Source organism: Pogona vitticeps, chromosome 14 (genome assembly GCF_051106095.1).
Source record: "Pogona vitticeps strain Pit_001003342236 chromosome 14, PviZW2.1, whole genome shotgun sequence".
Taxonomy (NCBI): Eukaryota; Metazoa; Chordata; class Lepidosauria; order Squamata; family Agamidae; genus Pogona; species Pogona vitticeps.
Window position 1 is genome coordinate 19,599,167 of NC_135796.1, and position 14,666 is coordinate 19,613,832.

General features: G+C 58.5%; 1 protein-coding gene across 4 annotated transcripts in view; it reads left to right on the forward strand.

Annotated features, from left to right (window-relative positions):
* Nucleotides 1-14,666, forward strand: part of TTC28 (tetratricopeptide repeat domain 28) — an 82,125-nt gene that overhangs the window by 50,507 nt on the left and 16,952 nt on the right. For 3 of the 4 annotated variants that reach the window (XM_020801849.3, XM_072983164.2, XM_020801850.3), the window contains 4 exons: nucleotides 7,210-7,357; nucleotides 7,946-8,218; nucleotides 8,740-8,870; nucleotides 13,503-14,010. In XM_020801849.3, the coding sequence (XP_020657508.3) occupies nucleotides 7,210-7,357; nucleotides 7,946-8,218; nucleotides 8,740-8,870; nucleotides 13,503-14,010 (1,060 nt within the window). Of the gene's footprint in view, nucleotides 1-7,209; nucleotides 7,358-7,945; nucleotides 8,219-8,739; nucleotides 8,871-10,614; nucleotides 11,195-13,502; nucleotides 14,011-14,666 lie in introns of those variants that run through there. The other variant, XM_072983165.2, reaches the window with a different exon arrangement.

Here is a 14,666-nt window from a genome sequence, read left to right on the forward strand (position 1 = left end):
TGTGTGTGTCCCTGTCTCTCTCTCCCAGGCACGGCCTCCTCCTCCTCCTCCTCCCCACCCCATGATGTAAAGTGCTCTCCCATTAACAGCCAGAGTGGCAACTGGGGAACATCTTCCTCTGCATGGGTTACAAAGGAAATTAACGCAAGTATGCGAGCACTAATTGGTGTGTTGAAAACGACTGTAATTACATACTTGGCTGCTAAAGGAAAACATCCTGCAACAGAGACATACACACATTCCCCCCCCCCCCCGCACACACACACACACCTCCAAAGCCCCGCTGGGAAGAGCGGCTTATCCTTATTTTGATTTGGGAGCCTCTCCTGATGTTCGCTCAGGCTCACCCAGCCCCTGCGGCTCTTGTCTCCTAAGAAGCTCAGGAGGGCCTTCTGGCCGGGTCAGGCCCAAAGGGAAGGAAGGAAGGAACCCCCCCTCGGGGGGAGGTCAATCCACCAGTCTGGTCCTCACCGTAACTGCCCAACAGGAAGCCCAGAAGAAAGAGGGCCCCCTCTGGAGTATTTTCAAAAGGTATCCTGATCAATAATAACCCTTCATTGCCCGTGAATTGGTCCAGGCCTCTTTTCTGAATGATCCAAGCAGACAGTCCTCAAGGTGTCTCAACCAGGCACAGCCTTGCAAGTGCCGTTGTGGTGCCGATGTGTTGTGAAGGGCATCGCAATACAAAGGTTTCTTTTCTTCTTATAAAAAAACCCTCTCCTGATGGAGCCCGGCAGCCACCGACGGTTTTTTGGTTGTTCATGCTAACTCCACGAGGCCTTCCCTGGCCGGCCAGTGCCGGCTGAGACACCCCCCCCCCCCCGGTGCAGCAAATGCATGGGGAGGGTTAGCCGTTCCACTACCTTGAGTGTCACTCACTCACTCACTTACTTGATAGGAGACTTGTGGCTTGGATTCAGAAAATGATCCTTGGCTGGAGTTGGGAGAAGCACCGGGGAGAAGAGAGGGGCAGAAGAGGGGCATCATCATCATCATCATCGGATTCCACAGACGGCAGCTTCTTCCGCCTGGGGTTTACTCTCCGCTTCTCAGCCCTCTCGCCTCAGCTGCATTTCCATGTTCAGAATGAAGTCAGACCCGGGGAGGGGTGTGAAGCGGGGGGGGGGGGGGGTCTCTCTTCCGGAGCTGGAGCAAATGGGGAATTAGAGCAAACACCCTCCAGTCCCCTGAGAACGGGTTGAAATGCTCTCTGCAAAATGAATGTGAGCACTTTTTAATACGATAATTAATGGGGAAGGGCCGCCCGGGGCAGCCGCCAGAGGAAAAACCCTTCCCTGGGAAGCCAGCCGCCCCCCCCCCGAGCAGCAGTGCTTCCTCCTCCTCCTCCTCCTCCTCCTGGGCTATGGGGGAGTCTTTCTGTAACAGGGAGGATGAGCCGGGAGGGAATTACTGTAGAATGAGTATTGATGGGAGCAGCTGCTGGGGGGGGGGAATGGCTGGGGAGGGAAGAGGCCCCCACCCTGCAGCTGCCGGGGAAGGGAGGGGAGGGGGCTGCTCCTGCTGCTGGTGCTGGTGGGGTCTCTCTGCCCCGACCGCGCAGCCAACCCTGGCCGTTGGTGATGGGGAAGGAGTGTGTCAGTGAGCTCTTGGATTGGGACCCGGAGAGGTCCACGTGCAGACCCCACAGAGCCACGGAATTGCCAGGGTGACGTGGGGCAGCCTTCCTCATATCTGCCCTCCTTGTGGGGTGGGGGTGAGAGCGAAAGAAGAAGGGAAGCCGTCTTGGGTGCCAGCTTAGACTGGATCTAATTCAGCCAGCTGGTGGCTTTACTCTCAGAACAGTGGAGAGGGTGGTACTCTCTGGGGTGGGGTGGGGTGGGGGTGGGGGGGCTGAAGAAGGGCAGCCGTGGGGCAGGACAGGGCACTTGTCTGGCGACAGGGCTGCTGAGACCCAGCACCCTGGGGGACAGGTGGGCGGGGGCCCCCAGGCCCAGAGCGAGTGGCCGGAGAGTCTTCTCGTAGGGGACCGACTCCCTCCCTGTGCAAACAGGCACCGGCAAGGCTGCGCCTCGGATGGGGGCCCTGAACCCTCTCCTGCTCGCCGGCCTCGGATCGCCAAGGGGGCCCGGCTGGTAAAGGAAAGCAGATGTTCTTCTGGGAGGAGGAGGAGGGACTCTGTGGAGGATCGGCCCAGCCGATGTTTCTTGACCTTTTTGGAGCAGTTCAATAAAAACAAGTGGTTGCCGTAGCAACTACAACATTATTTGGTGCTTCAGAGATTTGCGATAAAGGCGGCGGAGAGTGGAGTGAAAGCAGCACATGGCGAGGGCGTGTCGCCTCTTTGTGTTCCCGGCTTGGGAGTCGATAATGATGCCACAGAACGTGTGCCCGCCGGCAAGATCCTCCGGCGTGGGTTCGGTGGAGGAAAGGGGGGGGGCTGGCTCCAGCATTTAGGTTCCTTCTTCTGCCCTGTGGGGCGGGCATTTCCCTGGCTTGGCTCCCTGCTCCCCTCCAGCCAGCTGACACCTGCCTGGCTCCTACCGGCCCTTGCCTCCGAGGCCCGACTTTTCCTCTCCCTGCGGCTGGAGTCGTCCCTCTGGCATGATGCTTCCCGCTTCTTGACCTCTTCCGGGTCCCCTGGGGCCCTTGTCGAATTCCATGTCGGGTGGCCTCTGTTAGGAGCAGAGGTGGGGCTGGAGACGATGCCTTGGCCGTTGGCTTCCATGACAGAAGCCCAGCTGGAGGAGGCCTCCTTTCGCTCCTCTCTCCGACCCCCCTCTCTCGGCACGGCCTGGATCTCAGATCCTGGCTGTGCCAGAAATCGCCCCAAACGCCAAGGAAGGGTGGCCACACGATGGAAATCGAGGCCCTGGGCGCACTCAGAGAGCCTTATTTATTTATTTATTTGTTTGTTTGTTTCATTTATACCCCGCCTATCTGGTCAATTGTGACCACTCTAGGTCTTAGACTGACTCTGGCCCGCAGCAGAGCGGTCACCCGGACGGGGTTTGGTGGCCTGCGTGAGCTCCCTCCCTGGAGGCTGTTCTGTCGTTTGAAGCTTTACATCTTGTGCAGCTTTAATGAGCTGCTCCTTCATTGAGGCAGGTATTGACCAAGGCCTCCGAGCCCCCTGGCCGACGGCTCAGATCCTCCCTTCCTGCCCAGCTCTCGTTATCTCTCCTCTCGACAGAGGATCCTTAATGAGCCTGCACGGAGGACCCTTTTTTCTTCTTTCTGCCCCACGTTTCTGTCAGTGGCGTGTCTGAATATCCCTGGGCTCACCATACCCTCTCCAGGGCTTTTCAAAAATACCAGGACACCTTTTAAAAGTGCAGTGTGTGGGTGGCATGTGGCTCCTGAAGCAGTTTGCCAGATTCCTTCCTTCCTTCCTTCCTTCCTTCCTTCCTTCCTTCCTTCCTTCCTTCCTTCCTTCCTTCCTTCCTTCCTTCCTTCCCCCCCCTCCCTCCCTCCCTTTCTTTCTTTCTTTCTTTCTTTCTTTCTTTCTTTCTTTCTTTCTTTCTTTCTTTCTTTCTTTCTTTCTTTCTTTCTTTCTTTCTTTCTTTCTTTCTTTCTTTCTTTCTAAAACCAAATATTAATCTTTGGTTTTTGGAAGGGTGTCAGAGACATCACAGCCCCTCTTGGAAGAGAAAATCACAAGGAGACATCCAGTTCCTTTCCATTCTTTCTCCAGGCCTTGAACGTCTCTGGCCGTTTTCGCCACCTGCCTGCCCTGCCAGGCTATCCCATCGCTGTCTTGCTGTGGTGGCCGCCTCTCCGTCTGCCTTGTTCTGCTGCTGCTCTTTTGTGCTCCTGGGGAGCCCGCCTTTTCCTTCTCCCCTGCACGGTCACCCCCAAAAGCAGGGTCTTGCAGGTGGGAGTGGGCAGGCAGGGTCCATGCCACTCAGCTGTCTTCGGGGTGGTCCTGAGTTTGACCTGCCTGATGTTTTCTTTCCTCCTAAACAGTAAAGACCCCTTTGCTGGCGTGGAGCTGCTTTGGCCGGGCAGCGGCCTCCCCATTATCTGCTGACGGCCTGCTTCCAAATTGGAGAGCCGTTTGTTACGCAGACGCGTTGCCTTGCACGAGTGCTGGTTTTCATAGCAAAATTAACCAGTGAATACTAATCAGGGGTCTTGGAATCCAGCTAAGCTGCCTGACCTCCCTGCGGGGCGCGCACAGTCCCCCGGGACGACCAGAAGCAGCATAATCACTTTTCAGTCCAACTTGAGCCAGCTTCCTTGTGGATTAACCCTGTCGTCAGGTCACCTTTGGGCAGCCCATTAAGCCCCCGCTGCCGCTGCTCCTCCTCCCAGGGAGAGGGCAGGTGGGGAGGACAGGAGGTGCCGAGCCTGGGGGTTCCTCCTCGGGACCCAGGCGTGCGTGATTGGGGGGGGGAGACTTGCACAACAGCCTCCCTCCTCATTCAGTTGTTACAAGGGGGTGGGCTGTCCTTTTCAGGGGGAAGGCAGCCCTTCAGGTCTCTGATACTGAAGGAGAGGCTGGAGGGCCGGGAGACGGGGTGGTCTTGCCCGTGGCCCCAGGTTGAATCTTGGCGTGGGCTTCATGAAGAAGGGCTGGGCAGCCACCAGCTGACCTCTTGTCCTGCCCAGTGCCTTTCAATTGCCCTGGGGGAGCCAAAGGGTCCCCTTCTGATTCGGGTCCATGGCCTGCCTTCCTGTTTTGGGAAGGCCTCCTCTGGACGTTTGGCAGCAGGCAGGTGGCATTTTTCTTTTACACTACAGTATATTCTTTTAACCTGGCAGGTCTCCCCACAAGACAGGTTCGCTCCGTGGCTTCGTTTCCTGCCAGTGAAAGTCTCGGGGGGTGCAGAGACCAGAGAGGAGCCAGTCTGATAGGTTACTGTGGATGGTCCTCTGGCAGGGTCTGATGATAAGCAGCGTAACAGGCAGGCCTGGAGTGGATGTGTGTCAATTACAAGGTTGTTGACAAAGTGCTATCAAATGCTCCTAGGCCATCGGTGGTGCCCGGGAGTCGCCCTTGGCTGTAGCCCGTCGGCATGGTTTCGGGTGGCACCGGTCCCCTTCCTTTTGCCCCTGGTCAGTGTCATGGTCTTGGCGCCATCGCCCCTCATGGCCTCCCAGAGCCAGGGCATCTCTCTTGAAAGCTGCCCCCTTGTCTTTGGGACCTGGGGGGCCAGCGGCGATAGGAGGAAGGGCCACCCCTCGCTCAGCGGCGGCACGGCTGGTGCATGTGTGCGACCCACGTTATTCCAGGCCACTCTTTGCTCATTAAGTTGTGAAGGGCAGGGAAAGAGGCTCGTTTTTTCCCCTCCCTGGGGCAAATCATTTGGTCATAATCTACGCCAGGAGCAGGCAATGGGCGACCCTCCGGTTCTTCTCAGGACTTCCCCTCCCATCCTCCCTCACACCCTGGGGTGGGCTGCGTAGTGCTTTTGCGGTGGTCCCACATTGTCTGGAAGGTTGGACATGACCCCGGCTCGGTGTACCGCAGCTGTTCCTGGTTCAGTGCTCAGAGATGCTGAAACCTTTCTCAACTTTAATGTCTATTTCAAATCTCTTGTGGAATTTCAAGGCCTGCGTAGTAGGGCTGGGATCAGAAGGTTCCCCCCCCCCAGAGGAAGACAAAGCCGAGCAGGCGCAGTGGGCTGCAGGGACCCTGAGCCGCCCCCGCCCCTGCCTTTGCTGCCGCTGTGGCGAAGGACTGGCGGAGCCCCCCTCGTTGTGCTCCAACGTGGGACGCCACAGAGACAGCCCGTGAGGGGTGGGAGCAGCTGCTCCAGCCCAGTCTGAGTCGAACAAAAGCCCCCCCCCCCGCAAGAGTCTGTTCTTTCTTTCCCAGGCCCTCTTTTCTCTTCCCTCTTTGGGGCGGCTTTGCAGGATTCAGGAAGGGGTTTGTGTCATCTGCAGCGGCTCCTGTCTGTGCAGACGCCGGCCTGGCCTCATCCTTCGTTCAAGAGCTGGGCTGTAGAGGAAATTTCCTGTGGGTCCTTCCTTGGCTGGGTGGCTCCAGCGTCCACCCCCCTCCCTGGACCTCCTGCGAACTGCCATGAGGACACAGTAGTGCCGTGTTGTGGGGCTTGAAGTGCTTCCCCCCCCCCGATCCCTGGCGGCTGGCCCCGGCTGCCTGCCTGTTCCAGAGGGTTCCCCGAGCGAGCGTCAGGCCCTGCTAGCTCCCATCTAATTGCTTTGGAGCGGGATCTGTATGATGCCGGCCTGTTTGGTTCAATAATAACACATTTATGCTGAAGGTTAATGAAATGAATTCTGGTTCTCTCCAATTCATTAAAAACGGTTTCTACAATCAACGTTTGCTAATGGAAAAGAGATTAAATATTCATGTCTATAAATTTCCCATGTCATTTCTGATTTTTCTAAATCTCTGCCTCTGTGGACTGGCTCCTGAGCAAGCCTGTAGCCCTCTGGAAGAGCCACTTTGGCTACTAATGGCCGATCTGTTCCACTTGGGTAACAACATCCCTCCTCCTATCCAGGCTCAGAACGTCGTCGTCCCTCCTGGCCGTTCCGCTATGAGGATGGCCCTTCCTCCTTTTCCCTGGCCTGGGGGAATGTGTGTGGGAGTTGTCCAGGCAGCAGGATGATGGGCCAGAATCAGTGAGGGGCCGAGAGCCCCTTCCTGAGCCATGAGTGCGATGGATGCACAAGGTCATGGCGTGATGGTCCTTGCTGACTGCTTGCGAGAAGCTCTCTTGGGAGGGCAGCAATGGGACGGTGGGGTGAGCGAAGGAATGGCGGCCTTTCCACCGGAAACGCTCAGGGGGGCAAAGCGCTCTGGTCCTCTTTGGAAGGTCCGTCATCCGAAGGCGCCACGGCGGCTCTGTTGGCTGCCTTGGGGGCAGGCGGGGCTCTGGGGCAGCGAGGCAGAGGAGGGCCTCCCGTGTTGCGGCCCATGCCGTGCGGAAGGGCCCTCTCCCCATGGAGACCAGGTGGGCTCCCAGCCCCCTGAGAGCACTTCTGTCGGGAAGGAAAGCTCCGTCTTCCCGACCGAGAACATTATCCATCGTTCGTGTTCAACTCTTTCGGGAGAAGTGTATTGCTCTTAATTACCGGGATGTCTTGTCTTGTCTTCTTTTCAATTCAGTTATTGTAAACCGCTTTGAGTCCCTCGGCCCATCCCTCGAGGAATGGCATAGAAATGCTCCCAAAGAAATCCCTGAACACATTTAGCCGGAGCCTGGGCGGGCCTTCGAGCGTCTCTCCTTCAGGCCGGGCCGAAGGGCTCACTGGCGCCTCCTGCTCCTCTCTTTCCAGGCCTACTTCCGCCAGGGCGTTGCCCTCCAGTACCTCGGGCGCCATGCCGATGCTCTGGCTGCCTTTGCTTCTGGGCTGGCGCAAGACCCCAAGAGTCTGCAGCTGTTGGTGGGGATGGTGGAAGCCGCCATGAAGTCTCCCATGCGAGGTGAGAGCGTGCGTGCGTGCGCGTGTGTCTGTCTGTGAATTCAGGACCGCTCTGCTCTCTGGCTCTAGTCCAGCCTCCACCATGCCTTGGATTAATGGCCGGCACCACGACACGGCCAGAGTTGCAGAGGTGGGCTGGCCAGATTCCTGCCCAGTTCGGCTTCTTCTTGCTCCTCCAGAACAGGAGAGGCGAAAGTAGAAATGGGCTCGGCCCGCGTCCCAGGGTGCCAGCAGTAGGTGCCAGCCTGGCTGCCACTTTGCCACCGGGGCTTCTGTAGCTTTACCGGGCCTCCCAGGACCCTCTTGCCCTGGGCTGAGCCGGACGTAGCTGTCTTTCAGGAGTTCTGTCTTTTTCTCTGTTTAATTGCCCACGTTGGGTACCTTGATAGAAAAGTGGCCGAAAGATATCCTTAGTCAGTGAACGCATGAAGCTTCCGGGCTTGACTTTTGAAAGGCTCCGGTGAAACCTTGTGGGGTAGAAAAACAGCTCCTCTCTGAATGGGAATGGAGCGAAACAGTGGCTGCAGAAGCCGTGAGAGGAAACGCTGCTCAGCCTTTTCCTTTCCGGTCCTTCCCTTCCCTTCCCCAGAGTCTCTCGAGCCGACGTACCAGCAGCTGCAGAAAATGAAGCTGGACAAGAGTCCCTTCGTGGTGGTCTCGGTGGTTGGCCAGGAGCTCCTGACGGCCGGCCATCACGGGGCCTCGGTGGTGGTCCTGGAAGCAGCCCTGAAGATTGGCACCTGCAGCCTCAAGCTGAGGGGCTCCGTCTTCTCCGCCTTGAGCAGCGCCTACTGGTCCCTGGGCAACTCAGAGAAGAGCGCTGGCTACATGCAGCAGGACTTGGACGTCGCCAAGACTTTAGGTACTGCCCTCGTTGGCGGCCGGCTTGGGGCTGGGCAGCCCGGTGGCCTCCAGGGGCCGGGATACCCTCCAGCCCATTCCCTTCCACCAGCGGTCACGCCCACCTGTGCCTCTTTCGCCTTTAAAGAAAGGGAACCGGGCCTGGGCCAGTTCCCGTCTCCTCGCTTGGAGTCCCTGAGGCCAAGGGCGTGAAAAGCTCGTCCGCCAGGAGGAAGAGGACAGGCCTGTGACAGAAGCCGAGGGCCAGGAGGGCGTCAGGCCCGGGGGGTTCACAGGGCCCTGGGGTGTGGGGAAGCGGGGCGGGGGGGGAAGGCGGCTGGCCCAGGGCTAGAGCACGGCTGGAGGAACAAGGCCGGGGGAGGTTCGCTTGTCTGCCTGGACAGTCCAAGGGGATGGGTGGGTGGGCGGAGGAGGCCTTCTGGCGGGTGGAGGGAGGCTGCTGGTCAAGAAGGGAAGAGTCTTCCTGTGGGGCCACCCTGAGGAATCCCCTCCCTTCAGTCCAAGGTCTCTTCTGTTTGCCAGGTGACCAGATGGGGGAATGCCGAGCTCACGGCAATTTGGGCTCTGCATTCTTCTCCAAAGGAAACTACCGGGAGGCCTTGACGAACCACAGACATCAGCTGATGCTTGCTATGAAACTCAAGGACAGGGAGGTAAGTGGTTGGGTGGGTGGACCGAAGGCGGGAGGGGAGGGAGCCATTTCCCACGGAGCCATCTTTTTTGGCCCCTGCTCTCTGAAGGGCGTGCCTTGCTTTCCGAGAGGCAGCTCTGAGGAGCCCAGCCTCCTTCCGGGGGGGGGGGGATGTTTTTCTTCCGTGAGTTCTGGGGCAGAGGTTGGCCTGGCAGGGACCCCGAGAGGGTGAGGGTGAGCTGGGTGTCTATGTGCGTGCATGCGCGCCTGGAGCTTTCTGCCTTGGGTGGATGATGCGAGCCAAGCTGAAGAAATATTTTCGGGTTGGCACTTCATAGGAAGAGAGGCTTGGTGGGAGGTCGGTGGTCGTGGTGGTGGGAAAGATCTTGGCCAGCAGGATGGAGAAGGGCGGCGGCGTTTGGTGGAGGGCGTTCCGCTGAGCGGTTGTTGAGTGCCATCCAGGAATCTCTGCGGAGCAGAAGGGTTCCTCCTGGTTGGAGGACGACAGCCGCCTGCAGGCCCTTCCAGCGAGCGGGGAGACCAGGCCCAGCACAGGGTGGAAAATCTGACATTGTTTGTGCCAGGCTGCAGCACAGCAAGCTGTGTGGAGGGGGCCAGGCGGGCCGTGGGGATCGACTGCCGGGGGGGGGGGCTGAGTCAGGAGGGAACCCAGTGACTGCAGTCGGGGTGGAGGGGAGGGGGGGGCGAAGTTTGGTTTTTGTGTCTCCAGCTCTTGTCTGTTTGGGGTTTGGAGTTCGATTCTCCCTCCTCGGGATATTTTTTCCATTTATGACCCATCTGGGCACGTAATTAGCAGCAATTGACAACAAACGGCTACTTGGATTGTGAGAAAGCCGAGCCTCTTGGATTTCCTGTGGATCTAACCACAGGAAATTACTTTGGCGCTTTCTGATGACATCATCCTGACCGCAGGGCTTCCTCTGAATGCACAGCTGTTTTTCTTGGCCCCCTTGGCAGTTTTTTCTGTAACACAGAGATGATTATAAAGTTGCAACGGTGCTGATGTGAATTCCACCAGAAGGGGCTTGTTTTGTGCCGGTTTGAAATGAGGTAATGGCGTCACCTCCAGGGGCAGGAGGTGGAGGAGGAAAGGAGAAGAGGGGGAAGCCGTCCAGCTGGAACATGAGCCTGGCCTCCCCCCCACCCACCCCCCACCCCCTTGCCCCCCTGCCTCTCGCAGGGGAGTCTGGGGGTCTGGCAGACTCAGCAACCCGGAAGAGGTTTCAAGAGGAACCATCAGGGACGGTGTGTGTGTGTGTGTGTGTGTGTGTGTGTGTGTGTGTGAGAGAGATCTTTGGACCCTCACATCACAAGGGTGGTGATGCCTTTCCCACCTGTGGCAGCAGGTGAGAAAGGAGAGCAGCCGGTGAGCAAAAGGGACTTGCGGCAAGACATCGGATCTCCCCACCACCACCACCACCACCAAAAGGGAGCGAGTGGCCCCTGCAGGTTGGCCTGCCTCTTCGTCCCCCTGGTCTTAAGAGGGCTCTGAGCCTGGTCGTGGGGGCTTACTGGAAAACCTGGCAGGAGGAGCAGGCGATTGCAAAAACCCCCACCCCCCCACCCCCAGCCCACTCCGCCTTGTGTGCCAAAAGTCCCCCTCTTCTTAAGGGAAGGGGTACTTCCCGGTGGAGGGCTGCGTGGTTCCAGCCTCTCTCTCCCCCCCCCCCACGCGTGCATGCTTTCCCCGTTGCTGCTCAGACCACAGAGCGTCTGTCACATCCTCGCTCCTCCCGCTCTCGTGGGCCTTTGGACGCCTCCGATGCCAGGACTGCTTTTAAAAATAGCACCAGGAGCGAGGCCGGGCCGAAGCTTGGCTCTCTGAAGACGGTGGGACCGTCTGCCAACCAGGACGAGGGGAGGGATGTTCCTGGCAACTGCCGGGGCCTCACCGCGCTCGGCGGAGCCGGGCAGCCTCTTTGGCGCTCACCCAGGTAGGGAAGGGGTCCCCTCCACTGGAGGAGGCTTGCGGTGGGGCCCCTTGGGCTGCGTCCTGGCCCTGGAGGCACCCGGGGAGGAGGGCAGCCGCACCCCCTGGCCTCCCGGGCAGCCCTGCTTCAGCAGGACCTCTTGGCGGTGCCCCAGCCGCTGCTCTTTCCAGGTCCTTATCTTGCCTCCAACCAGAACAGCAAGGGGAGGGCACTAGAGCAGGATGCGTCCCACGAGGGGGGGGGGCGGCTTGAGCAAGGGTTCTGGGAGGAAGCCTCGGGCAGCAGCTGCGGTTGTGGAGAAGGCAGCTGCGGTGGAAGGAAGGAAGGTCCTGTCGTGACCCAGAGATGGGGGTGGCTGCCTTCTTGTCGTGTGGACGCTGGCGTGTGGGTGAGGGTGAGTTGGTAGTACAGGGGCTCTGCCTTCGTTCCAGACACTCGGCCGTGTGGTTCGGCTCTGCTCAGCCTCCTTTTTTCCCTTCCATTGTCTTGCCCTCGTGTTGAGCATTCATCATTTTGGAAAGGGAATCAATGGAATGGGGGAACAAGGGGCCCAGAACGTGGCAGGCCCTCCTGTTGCTCTCTTCCTCCTCCTGCTCTGGAGGACCTCTCCCCCCCCCTCAGGGCTGCCCATAGTGGCAGAGTGCCTCCGGGCTCCCCCTTCTCGGGGTCGCTGGAGGTGGCGCTCATGGAGCCTCCTGGGAACAGCTGGCGCTGCCGAGGGAGCTGGAGACCCCTCAGGGATGCGGTCACTCAGGGTGTGGAAGGCGGCCTCCCCCTGGGGCTGCTCTCTTGGCGAGCAGTGGCTCTTCCGCTTTGCCCGGGGCCACCACCTCTTGGAGGGCCAGGAAGGATGGAACAGGCGCCGCCTGTGTTTGTCCTTCATGCGGGAGGACTGACTCCCCAGGAAGAGCTGTCCGAGGAAGGCTGCCCTGCAGGGAATGGCCTCCCTCAGATCCCTCGGAGATCCCTGTTTTCTCCTCAAGGACCAGGATCTTCCTTGGAGGAAATACCAGGAATATTTGAAGTCTCAGAAAACTATGAGGGGTCTTTCAAGACCTTTTGGAAAATGTTTCTTACCGATTGGACACACTGAGGGGGGAGACAGCGCAGCCTTGCAAGCGAGGGCTGCCTGGATGGGGCCTGGATTTCCCCCCCCCCGCCTGTTTGTCCCATCCCCCCCCCCCCTTTGCCTAGAGACCCTTTGAAAGCAAGAAGGGCAAAGATCAAAGAGCCAAACTGGATAATGAATGGCTTCCCACAAAAGATCCATTAATTTAGCTCTGCTGTGATGGGAAGGAACAGCCTTTCTAGTTTACTGACTCAGAACCATTGTTTGCTTCCAATCAGTAGCCGGGATAAACAGAGGTTTCTGTCAGAGATAAACGACCCCAGAAAGAGGGAGGAAAATCTTGCCTGGATGGTGGGTCGAGAGGGATGTTGGGGGGGGGGATCCCTCCACCCTCCGGAGGCCGAGTGGAGGAGCTCTGAATCCTCGGCTTAGCCAGCGACTCATGGGCTGCTCGTGTTTGCCAGGAACCGTCAACATGATTTCTTTTGTTGTTGTTGCTGCTGTTGTGCATGGGTATAATCTTATCATATCAAACGTGGCCAGCCCATCTTGAAAAGCAACATTTCTGTCCAAACTAGTAAATGTTGCTTGTTGTGCGAGTGCCGGGCCTTTGCCTGTTTTTGTTAAAAGGTTACAAAATAATGACAGTGGATTTCCTTGCCTGGAAGGAAAGAAAAATACAGAAACAAAGCCATGGAATAGGAACAAGTAGCATCAGTTCTCTTGGGGTCGTCTGGTCCCCTCCAGGGTCCACCTTGTGAGCGTGGAAGGTCTTTCGCAGGGACGGAGACACCCGGGATCCCGTTTTGTTTTTCCCTTCGTCCTCAGGGGTCTGAGGAAGGAGGAGCGATCCACCTCCTGGGGGGGGGGCTCCCCAGCCCTGCTGTGCAGGAAACAGTCAGGCTCCGGAGGCAACTGGACGCCAGGGCCAACGCAGTCTCCTTTCCACCACCCGCTCTTCTTGCATGCTGCCAAAGGCAGACAAGGAGCCACGGCTCCTCCAGAAGGCGCTGGCCCCCTCTCTCGGGCAGGGCCTTTGGGTAGCCAGGCCGCCAGGGGGTGGCGCGGGGCCTTTGGCTCATCCCTCGTTATCCTGGGAAATGTATAAAGAGGGAAAGAATGGCTCGCGAGGTGGTAACTGCCGGGTGGGTGGGATGGGTTTGTCCTTTCTCCTCTTGGAGCAATGCCCCCCCTCCCTTCCCTGCTCTCTTGACAATGCAGTGTGTAAGCAGTTTTCTTGCGCTGAGATTATCTTCCTGCAAAATCGTGTAATTGAATCTGGGGTGGTGAAGAAGTGGCAGAATGGCTCCCCCCACCCCTCACCTCCACCTCACAGACTCTGACATTGTTCTGGCGGGTCCTCCCTGGCTCGCCTTGTCTCTCTGGCGGAGGGCCCGGAAGGGCGAGCTCCAAGGGCAGGGGCAGCACCAGCAGGGTGGCAGCTGGACTGGCGTAGCTCGGTGGCCAAAGAGGGTCCGCCTCTCCCTGGCTGATTTTCCAGGGGAATTCTCCCCTCTTCCCCCCCCCCAGTGCACCCTCGGCGGCCCTTCAGTGCCCAGTGTCCCCGCTCTCTGCTCCCACGGCAACCCTGACATTCCCAGGGTCTCCCCCTCTCCTTGCTTCTCTCCTCCAGGCGGCCTCCTCGGCACTCAGCAGCCTGGGCCACGTCTACACGGCCATTGGCGACTACCCCAACGCGCTGGCGAGCCACAAGCAGTGTGTTCTCCTGGCCAAGCAAGGCAAGGACGAGCTCTCGGAGGCCCGGGAGCTGGGCAACATGGGGGCGGTCTACATCGCTATGGGGGACTTTGAGAACGCAGTGCAGTGCCACGAGCAGCATCTGGGCATTGCCAAGGCCCTGGGGAACCAGCGGGAGGAGGCCCGGGCCTACTCCAACCTGGGCAGCGCCTACCACTACCACCGCAACTTCGACAAGGCCATGTCTTACCACAATCACGTCCTGGAGCTGGCCCAGGAGCTGGAGGAGAAGGCCATTGAGATGCGGGCCTACGCTGGCCTGGGCCATGCGGCCCGCTGCATGCAGGACCTGGAGCGGGCCAAGCAGTACCACGAGGAGCAGCTGAGCATCGCCGAGAGCCTGCAGGATCGGGCCGCTGAGGGCCGGGCCTCTTCCAACCTCGGTAAGCAGGGGCTGGGAGCAAGTAAGGGCCCTGCTGTCGGTCCTGGAAAAAAGGGCCTTTTTTTCTTCAGTGGGTCACCCTACCTCACCTTCTGACAATTTAAAGTACAGTGGTGCCTCGCTTAGCGATCGCTCCGTTTTACAGCGAAATCACTTAGTGATGGACTTTTTGCCATCGCCAGAGCGATCGCTTAGCGATGGCCCCTATGGGTAAAAATCGCTTTGCGATGATCGCGGGGACGTGATCATGGCAAAGCACCCATTTTTAATAGCTGATTGGCGGTTCCAAAATGGCCGTCGGAAAAACAAAATGGCGACCGCTGTTTTGCCTCGCTTTAGAGGCACCCAAAATGGCTGCCGCTATGGAGGATTTTCACTTACAGGTAAGTTTTTAGCCCATAGGAGTGCATTAAACACGTTTTAATGTGTTCCTTTGGGCTTTTTAAAATCGCTTAGCGACGTTTTTTCCTGCACGGATTAACGTTGCTAAACGAGGCACCACTGTACCTGTTTTTAAAAACAGGAAGCAGATTTCTAGCTGCTTTGAGTCTTCCCCCCCCCCGCCCCTGAATAAGCTAGGCTGCCTCACAGGTCCCGGAGTTGGTTGTCAGCAGCTCTCGACTGCGGAGGAGGTTCTTCCTGCAGCTGCCTGGCTCG